The 10,233-nt window shown below is 49.6% G+C and overlaps 1 protein-coding gene across 3 annotated transcripts; it reads right to left on the reverse strand.

Moving 5' to 3' along the window:
- STARD5 (StAR related lipid transfer domain containing 5) lies at positions 1,636-10,233 on the reverse strand. Of its 3 annotated transcripts, none has more exons than XM_013973086.2 (6): positions 10,023-10,233; positions 9,396-9,445; positions 8,910-9,042; positions 6,045-6,162; positions 4,868-4,961; positions 1,636-2,178 (listed from the first exon to the last, which is right to left on the reverse strand). In XM_013973086.2, exons 1-6 carry the CDS (start codon positions 10,119-10,121, stop codon positions 2,112-2,114), a joined length of 561 nt encoding a protein of 186 aa, XP_013828540.1. In that variant the 5' UTR covers positions 10,122-10,233; the 3' UTR covers positions 1,636-2,111. The 3 variants fall into 3 exon arrangements, with proteins under 3 accessions (XP_013828540.1, XP_013828539.1, XP_005695133.1); XM_013973085.2 differs by having other exon boundaries at positions 1,636-2,242; positions 10,098-10,232; XM_005695076.3 differs by having other exon boundaries at positions 1,636-2,242; positions 10,023-10,232.

A 10,233-nucleotide genomic window follows, 5' to 3' on the forward strand; every position in this document is an offset into this window, starting at 1 on the left:
TCCATGGCTTGCTCTGCAGGTTTTCTAACCTGTCTCTGGGTGATGACCCACCCCAACCTTTGTTTTTCTCATGAGTCTGCAATGCTGGCCTGCTTGGAGGGGGTTCCCTTCATCCTGCTCCACTTGACATCAGCTGGCACCAACTCACAGGCTAGAGGCTAGAACCACTGGAAGGGTCACTCACTCACACACAGGTCACTGAGGTTGGCTGCTGGCTAGGAACTCAGCTGGAGCCATTGGCCTGGACACTTGGTGGCCACATAGGTAGCCTCTCCCTATGGCAAAGACTTCCTCACAATATATGACTGGGTGTCCCCCGAGAGTGTGAGAGCCAGGTAGGAGCTTCATCCTTGATATGACCTCATCTCCAAAGTTGAAGAGCATCACTTCTCTTATGCTCCATCAGTCAGAGCTGGCCCAGACCTGCTCAGGTTTAAGGGGAGGGAAAAGGCAGCTTGGGTTATTTTTGGAAAATATGGTCTATCACATGGCGCATTTGCAAAACTCTTTTTGGTTGAGGTTGGAGAAGTGCTCCTAGCCGGGGTGGTACCCAGTGACGGAGCAAATAAACAGACATGTGAAACTCCATGTGTGCTCAGTGTGCCAACAGAATAGACCGGCCTGAGTCTGAGAGGGTGAAATATACATGGCTGCCATTTACCTCCCATGTGCCAAGCACCGTGTTGGTGTTAAGTGGACACTGTCTTCAGTAATCACAGTAATGTCTACAGAGCATGACATCATCCTGTTATATAGATGAGAACACTGAGACCCAAAGATAGTAAGAAACTTGTCCAGCTGGCAAATGATACAAAGAGTGAGTCCTTTCCTCTGTGATTTGGTAGAGACCAATAGGCCAAGATGGGGCTTCCCCGATGGTTCAGCAGGTAAAGAATCTTCCTGCAATACAGGAGACACAAGAGACTTGGGTTCGATTCCTAGTTCGACTCCCTGAAGGAGGGCATGGCAACCCACTCTAGTATTCTTGCCTAGAGAGTGCCATAGACAGAGGAGCCTGGCGGGCCACAGTCCGTGGGTTCACAAAGAGTCGGACATAACTGAGCAACCAAGCACGTGCACAACAGGCCAAGATGCTTTTAAATGCAGACGGAACATTGTAGGGAAACCACCTCTGTGTGCCTGATCAAAGGGATATTTGGTTTGGTCATTACTTAGTGCCTGATTGTTGAGCTCAGGGCAAGGAAATTGATTAGCAACACCTATCCCCTGACCAGGGCTTCTCTGGTGGCTCAGCAGTAAAGAATCTGCCTGCCAATGCAAGAGACATGGGTTTGATCTCTGGGTCGGGAAGCTCCCCTGGAGAAGGAAATGGCAACCCACTCCAGTATTCTTGCCTGAGAAATCCCATGGACTTGGTAACAGCAGTATGGCCCTACCAGGGCTTGGAGGCCAAAAGACTCCTGCTCCACCTTCCATAACCAAAGACAAGAAAAGACAAATGCCCAAGGGAGGGAAGGTTCTCCTCAAATCCCACTTGTAGGCTTGCTCCATCCAGAATCAGTTCCAGAGTGCTTCCAGGGCCAGATTCAAACTACCTGGTTTCCCTGGGGCACATGAAATTTAACTCACGCAGGGGAAAAAGAAAGAAAAATGATTTGAATAAGAGAGACAACAAAAGGAATACTGAAAGTGTTTTTCCTTAAGGCTTATCTCATTTTTTAAACATCAAGTTGACGACTTTAAGGGGAAGGCTGGCACAGCACCATACATCGGGGGTCTGTGGTACAGGACTGAGAGGTCAGATACAACAAAGGGGCTGAGCCAGGTTTTGGGGGATCTCTGAGAGTGACCAGCAGAGGAAGGCTTTGGACAAAATAGTGTGTACCACAGTGCCCAGGCAGGGGCCCCATCTGGTGGTCGGGGGCTCTTATGCACCTGCCGGAGAAGGTGTGCTTGGATGACAACAGCCCCACCCAAGTAGATGGAGGAGCAGGGGACCCGGGCTGCCCCTGGAGACAAACTTTCCACTGGTGTCTTCCAAAGGAGCCCATGGGCTCCCAGGCTCTCCAGGGGTGTCCCAACAACTGCCCTTCTGCACAAGCCACTGCGGTTCTCAGCCAACCAGCCAGGCTGTCAACCGAAGAATTTCTTCACTGCTTTCTCAAGGTTGGCGTAGAACCCAGCCATGCTGCGGGGGAAGAAGGAGTCCACCACGCCCTGCGGGAGGTAACCACTGAGGTCAGTCTGGAAGAACGTGACCAGGCTGGTTTTGTTTGGCTCCCTGTGAAAACAAAAACAGGGCTGTTAGGTATCTAGAACTGAGGGACCCCAAGGAAGTGGTCCAAACCCAGGGATTTAGCTGGGTTCACTGCCCAGGGGTCCCCTCTGGACCTGCTTCTTTTCAGGATGGAAGTGGGTCCTCTCAAGCATGCTTCCTTGGCCCCACATGGATGGCAAGTGAGGACGTGCCCCCATTTCCATCACAGCAAGGTCATTCATTCCCTGTGCCTGATTCACTCGGGAAAGTCTTCCAGAGAACTTACTCCAGTGCCAGGTCCTGGGAGGAAGAGAAATGATGCTGCCCTCCGATCATTGAGGGCAGTGATTCTGTGAGAGGTCTGGCAACTCCTGGAGGTTCCTGACACCCTTTCAAGGGCTTTTCAAGGTCAAGGCTATTTTCCTCGCAGCACTAAGATGTGATTTGCCTTTTCACTCCCATTCTCTCAGCCTGTATTTTATTCTCACAAATTTTTCCCATGGCCAGCACAAGAAAGGCATGGGTTTTGTGGAGACCAAGCATTTTTGTTTGTTTATTTATTTTTAATTTTTGGAGGCCATGCCTCACAGCATGTGGGATCTTACTTTCCCAGCCTGGGATCAAACCGGCATCCCCTGTATTGGAAGTACAGAGTCTTAGCCATTGGACCACCAGGGAGGTCCCTGAGCATTTTATTTGAATGGAGTTGTTAACCGCTTTGCTGCTGTTGGGCGGGGGGCAGTTTCCAAAGGCTCTTTGATGTGTGTATCACAACAGACTGAATGTAGAAGCAGATGTGAGCTTCTATTAAGCCTGACATTAATATTTCCTCAAATGTCAAACAAGACCACTCTCCACTATTTTTCTCTTTTGAAAAATATAGTTATTTTTCACAACAATATTTATTTATCATGTAATTGCTGTTGTTGTTCAGCCGATAAATCATGTCTGACTTTTTGCAACCCCTTGGACTGCAGCATGCCAGACTTCCCTGTCCTTCACTGTCTCCTGGAGTTTGCTGAAATTCATGTTGAGTTGGTGATACTATCTAACCATTTCACCCTCCACTGTCCCTTTCTCCTTTTGCCTTCCATCTTTCCCAGCATCAGGGTCTTTTCCAATGAGTCACTTCTAATGAATGTATCATTACTTTAAAATGTCCCAGGTTTAATGTCAAATATAGTAAATATTGATGGATATAATCCACATGAACAAAACACTTTGATGCCCTGAATAATACTGAAGAGTGTAAATGAGGGCTTCCCTGGTAGCTCAACGGTAAAGAATCCACCTGCCAATTCAGGAGATGTGGGTTTGATCCCTGGGTCGGGAAGATGTCCTGGAGAAGGAACTGGCAACCCACTCCAGTATTCTTGCCTAGGAAATCCCATGGACAGAGAAGCATGGCGGGCTACAGTCCATGGGATCACAAAAGAACTGGACACAACTGAGTGACTAAACAGCAACAATGGAGACTTAGACCAAAAATACGATAACTAAGATCCTGCATGCTGCTCGGTATGGCAACAAAAATACCAAAAACCAGAACCTGGCCATGACCTGTGAGAACACGGGGACAGGGCCATTTCTGGGCTCCGTTCTGGGCCTGACTCATGCTGTGCTCTCAGAATCACCCGTTAGGCCAGAGCATCTCAACCTCATTCCTCGCTGAGGGGACACAAGATGAGCACCAGTAGGGGGACTGATGGCTAAGCTCCTGGCTGCTCCCAGCTGGTGGAGCGCTCTCAGAACCCCAAGAAGACTGGGTGCCCCAGACCCTACATGGCCAGCCTGTGACCCTGCACAGACTCCCCAGCCTCCCTGAGCCTCAGTTTCTTCATCTGCTACATGGGACCATGACACTTGCCCAGCTTGCCTACGACTAGACAGAGAGTTCCCCACATCAGAAATAAGGACCCTTCCCCACAATTCTGAAGGCAGAAGTGGGCGGCAGAGGATGAGATGGTTAGATAGCATGACCAACTCAGTGGACGTGAGTTTGAGCAAACTCTGGAAGATGGTGAAGGATAGGGAAGCCTGGTGTGCTGCAATCCATGGGGTTGCAAAGAGTTGGACACGACTGAGTGACCGAACAATACCACCACCACAATTCTTTCCCACATGCCAACAGAACTTTGGCATGTTACATCACTGATGTGTATATGTGGGGCTCTGTAACAGCAAGGCCTACAGAGGTGTAAGGCATTTTAATTACTGGGAATCATCGTTAATGTTGCCATTGAGTAGACCATCCTCTGCCTTGGATAAAAAGGAGATCAAACCAGTCAATCCTAAAGGAAATTAACCCTGAATATTCACTGGAAGGACTGATGCTGAAGCTGAGGCTCCAATACTTTGGCCACCTCATGCAAAGAGCTGACTTACTAGAAAAGACTTGATGCTGAAACTGAAGGCAAAAGGAGAAGGGGAAGGCAGAGGATGGGATGGTTGGATGGTATCACCGACTCAACGGACATGAGTTGGAACAAACTCAGGGAGATGGTGAGGCACAGAGCGGCCAGGCATGCTGCAGTCCCCGGGGTTGCAAAGAGTCAGACACGATTGATCAACTCAGCAACAACAACAGGAGATCTTCAGTGAAGCCAGTGAGGTCTGGGCACGTCATTCATTCTAGGAGGTTGTCCTTACCCTGGCAGAGGTTCACAGAAACAACCACAGGGATAGTTAAATCCTCTCACGTAACCTGGATTCGGGGGACAAGATGGATGCTCCACATTGGCAGCTGGAAGAGAGAGTAAAGGGTCAGGGAGCTACAACTTCCGGCAATCGGGCCACAGTGGCTGAAGGGTCTTACCAGGCACCCAGAGTGTATGCAGACCAGTCACCTGGAGCCTGAGCGCTCCCTACTGCCACCCCACTGTCCCTCACATACACATGTTCACACGTATGTGTGCTCACACAACTTCTGCACTCACACATGCACACACACCCTCTGCAACGTGCCAGAGTATTAGAGGAAAGAATAATTCAGGGTCTTCTCTGGTGGCCCAGTGGAAAATGGGCCAATGCAGGAGAGGTGGGTTCAATCCCTGGGTCGGGAAGATCCCATGGAGAAGGGCATGGCAACCCTCTCCAGTGTTCTTGCCTGGAGAATCCCATGGACAGAGGAGCCTGGCGGGCTACAGTTCAGGGGGTCACGAACAGTTGGACATTACTGAGCTACACACATGCAGGGAACTATATTCCAAATGCCATAACTAACACCTAGCACAGCCAAATAAATGCAATTTTTTTTTTAAAGAACATTTCAGATGTCAGGCTTAAGGGTAGAAGGAAGAAGGTCTCCCTCTCAAATCCCAGCCAACAGAGGTGTGGACGTGCCACCACCTGCCCCTACATGGGATATTCAGGAGAGTAGCCAGACTGGCGCTTTCTGCAGGAGGAACCGTAAAAAGTGCAGAGGCAGGAACTCTGCTCCTGACTGGAAGTGGGGGAGCCGACAGCGCCACAGCCCTCTTGAGAAGGTGCTCCATGGGTGCAGGGGATCACCACACCCTGGGGTTCCCTTGAGCTAAATCACAGCCCACGTGTCTGGGGTATGAACTATGCACCTCAGCAAGAATGGAAATAGGGTGCTGATGGAATCTGTGTCTTCAAAGTAAAATGACATGTGTGGATGCTCTCATCTCAGACCTCCCTGGCACAGAATCCCCCCAAACCTGACAAGGGGAAGGGAACACACCCCAGGCTGTGCATGCCTCAGGGATTTCTAGCTGGTGGGCTTTCTTTGAACAACTGGGTGGGTGTGGGGGAGACAGAGACCAGCAGCCCACTAACACCTTGAAGCAGGGCCACCATCACTCACCATTGGAACTGATGGTGCCGTCCTCGTACGTCCTGACCAGCACCAGGTCCACGAAGTCTCTGGGGGAAATAAGCTTCATGACGGCCGAGGGGGTAGTGGTTCTGCTGAAGAGCAGGGTCTGTCAGAGGAAAGAGGGGTCCAGCTGCATCTGATGGCCTGGCATCTGCTCCCTGCCTTGACTCCACTCGGAGCTCACCCACCCCCACATCCGGTCCCAATAAACCAGGCTCTGGAAGATGGGATCAGCACTGACAGCAAGGTGGCATTGTGACCTAGAGGGTCTGGAATGAACTTCCCCGGATGGAGGTGCCAGGGGTCACGAGAACATACCCAGTTTGCAACATCTTGGGTTGTGACCTGGGCAACAAGGGCAGCACAAATGATGCAACAAAGAGCTGGCCTGCGGCAGCTAAGACTTAATTAACTCAGGCAAAAATAAAACCAAATAAATATTTTTAAAAATAATTTTTAAAAGGACCATGAGAGTTGTCACTGATGGAGCACATAATAAGCGTCTGTCTGGACAAAGTTCTCCGTTGTTCAGTCACCAAGTCTTGTCCGACTCTGCGACCCCATGGACTGCCACACGCCAGGCTTCCCTGTCCTTCACTATCTCCCGGAGTTTGTTCAAACTCATGTCCACTGAGTCTATGGACAATGCTCTCAGTGGTCCCTCACAACTGAGAAACTGGTTTCACTTACCCATTTGACCCTGGCAGGGAGCACCCCTAGAACTTCACCCAGTCTCAGAATATTCCAAGTTCATTCCCCCACTTTACAAGCCAAGGACCCCTCAAGCCCACACGTTATCCCATGGTTCCCCTACTCCAGCAGGACCTCGGCCCCTTCAGGGTCACATGATCAGGCCCCAGGATGGGACAGTCCCAGGGAGAGCCTATCCCATTATTCACTTAACATGTGTTAATCACTCAGTTGTGTCTGACTCTTTGTTACCCCATGGACTGTAGCCTGCCAGGCTCCTCTGTCCATGGGATTCTCCAGAATACTGGAGTGGGTAGCCATTCCCTTCTCCAGAGGATCTTCCCAACCCAGGGATTGAAGCCAGGTCTCCTGTATTGTAGGCAGATTCTTTTCCATCTAAGTCATCAGGGAAGCCCATTCACTTAATATTTGTTAACTAAATGTGCTCACTTTTTAAAACTTAACTTATTTTAAAAGGAAGCTATTTAACTGCTGGAAATGAAAAAGAAGGTATCATTTGGCGTAAACAAAAGACAACTGCTACACACACACACAGACACACATGCAGAATTCTTGGGTTCTGATTCTGAGCCTGAGGCCAGCTGTCTGTCATAATGGAGATTCGCAAGGTGTCAGTGGCACATCAGCCCCTAAGACTTTTGCTTTGAGTTATCAGAGAGATTGAAGGCTTGAAATGGAGTGACCTCACTAGGGGTGACTGAAGTTCAGCTTCGACTGTTAAAGACCTTGTGCCCCACCCTTCATGAAACACTGACATAAACTCCTGTGATAATGAACTGAAATGTGAATTCTTGGTGAAGGTTAAGAACACTTGGTTCCTGCCGATCAAGCAGTAAAGAATTATGGCTTGAGGTTTCATAACACCTGCTATAGAAGCACCCAGGAGGGTACTAGGTCCACAGATGTCAAAATCAAGGCACCATTAAAAAAAAAAAAAAATAGCAACATTTCCTCAAGGCAACTTTTTCATTTCTTTTGGCTATGTCTTTTTTTTTTTCCTCCTTAACTTCTATAATCAAAATGAGGTGGATTCTTAACACTATGGGACTTCCCAAGTGGCTCAGTCTGCCAACGCAAGAGACCCAGGTTGGGCTCCTGGGTTGGGAAGGTCCCCTGGAAGAGGAAATGGCAACCCACTCCAGTATTCTTGCCTGGGAAATTTCATGGACAGAGGAGCCTGGCGGCTACAGTTCATGGGGTCGTAAAGAGACACAACCGAAGCAACTTAGCACACACACACATGCTTAACACTACAGAGGATCCCAGGGCAGGACCAACTAGATCTCTGCTGTCCAATATGGCAGCCACAAGTTCCACATGGCTATTTAAATTTACACTGAATCATGAAAATTATATAAAATTAACTATTTCTTCAAACTAGACACCTTTCAAATGTCTGCGGCCACTTGGGGCCAGCGGCTACTGTATTGAACAGCGCTGTTGTAAAATATTTTCATCACAGCAGAAAGTTCTACTGGGCAGCACTAGGCTAGATACCCCATGTTTTATCAGCAGAGAAACTGGCATCCAGAATTTGCCCCCGGCACAGTCTCACAGCTGGCAGAGGATCCTGAGTCTTTGGCCAGGACTCATTATCACGGTCTCATCAAGGGGCAATATTTCAAACTAGAGCTGATGCGTCCAATCCAGGCTGCTTCACCATTCTCAGAGCTCACATTCACTCTGCACTCCTACCTTCATTAGCCACTGCAGGGTTCTCTCAGCTCTGTTTAGGGCAGCTCTACCTCTCTGGGTCTCACTGTTACATACCTATACCTGGGCTGAGGCTGGGTTTAAGTGTTGAGCAGTGTGCAACCTATTTGCTGGGCACTCCCCTTGCCTAAGGCCTTTCCAGGTGCCACAATGGTAAAGCATCCACCTACCAATGCAGGAGACGCAAGAGAGGCAGGTTCAATCCCTGAGTCGGGAAAAATTTCTTGAGAAGGAAATGGCAACCCACACCAGTATTCTTGCCTGGGAAATCCAAAGGACTGAGGAGCCTGGCTGGCTACAGTTGCAAAGAGTCGGACACGACTTAGCAACAAAACAACAACAACCCTTTGCCTAAAGGTGTCACTGACCCTTCACAGAGGGGACAGAGTCAGCTACTGTCTCTGGTTAATAGTGCTTGGAAAGACTTACATCAGTGAGGCTTTCAATAATTTCAAAACTGTTCACATTCTCATCCCACTGAGCTCGTAAAGTCCCAGCAAGTGGCTTCACGCAGTCCCACACCTGCTCTGGTGTCCCGTTCACAATGCCTTCTCCTTTGTACCTGTAGCACAAAGAGCAACGTGACCCCAAGGAAACAACCAAACTTGTCTATCCTGGGATTACACAGAAGGACTAGAAGCCATGTGTACCACTCTTCAAGACAGCCTTGCAGAGAAGGAGCTGACATCTACCAGCCCACCTCCCCATGGGCCTGCAGAAACGGACGGACACTAAGCTTTCACAAGAATACAACTTGAGGAAATGATTTAGTTAGATGCAGAAGCTTTTCCGGAGGATGACTGGCAAGTTGATTCCAGGTGCTAGGATGGACTGCCGTCTCAAAGGAAGCAAACCCACAGAAACATCAGGAGCGGTGTGACACCCTGAGGAGCTCTGAGCAAGGCACACACTTACAGGTTGCCTGGAAACTCCACAGATGGCCTCCAGGAAACTGAAACTCCGTTCTGTCAAAAGGCACAGAATCGCACAATTTTAGAGCTAGAAGGGCTTTTGGGAGATAGAGCCCGATCCCGTTTTATGGAAGAAAAGTCAAGAGTCTTAAGAGATGCAAGTCTCCAAGGTGAGACCCAACTGATTCGTGACAGAGTGGGGACTAGTCCTGAACAAAGCTGCCTCCAGAAGGATGCGATGGACAACGGGATCTCATGTGGCTACTCGAAGAGCTTTAGAGCACTGGACATTTTCAAATCACTTTAAAAACCACCATGCATCTTGTTTCCTCGGACAATTTAGGTCTGTTTGGTGCTTCCCGCTCCACCCTAACCATTTGCCAGCAGGTGACCTTGGCTAAGTCATTTAGTGAAAGGGACACAGGCTCATCTCCTAGGGGTCACTGTGTGCACAACTGGCCCTATATTTTTTTTAAGGAAACAACCCCCAGTGGAATCTCCTCTTCAATCTAGCTCCAGGGGATAGAATGCAGAAAAACTCTCGGGAGAGGAGGAGCCTAGGGGCTTCTGAGACCCCAGCCCTAGGGAGCAAAGACCCCACGACCCCTTTCTGCCCCCGTTCCTCACTCACGCCTTCCCGGCAAATCTTCCAGCCTGACTTGTCTCGCCGGTACTGGAGCATCTTCTCCGCCACCGCCTCGCTCACCTGCGCGGCTGTCGCAGGGTCCATTGCGCCGAAAGATGCGTGAGGCCTGGGGGTCGCAGGCAGGATGTGCGGTTGCGGCCCGGCACTTGGGTTTGGGAAGCCGGAAAACCAGGGCCTGGCGTGGAGCCTAGAGTCC

This window comes from Capra hircus, chromosome 21 (genome assembly GCF_001704415.2).
Source record: "Capra hircus breed San Clemente chromosome 21, ASM170441v1, whole genome shotgun sequence".
Classification (NCBI taxonomy): Eukaryota; Metazoa; Chordata; class Mammalia; order Artiodactyla; family Bovidae; genus Capra; species Capra hircus.

Coding starts and splice junctions, on each gene's coding strand:
- STARD5 (XM_005695076.3), bottom strand. CDS start 10,121: ATGGACCCTGCGACAGCCGCGCAGGTGAGCGAGGCGGTGGCGGAGAAG. Junction 9,446..10,022: donor GGAAGATTTGCCGGGAAGGC/GTGAGTGAGGAA, acceptor GCCTTTTGACAG/AACGGAGTTTCAGTTTCCTG. Junction 6,163..8,909: donor TTATTGAAAGCCTCACTGAT/GTAAGTCTTTCC, acceptor TTCCTCTGACAG/ACCCTGCTCTTCAGCAGAAC.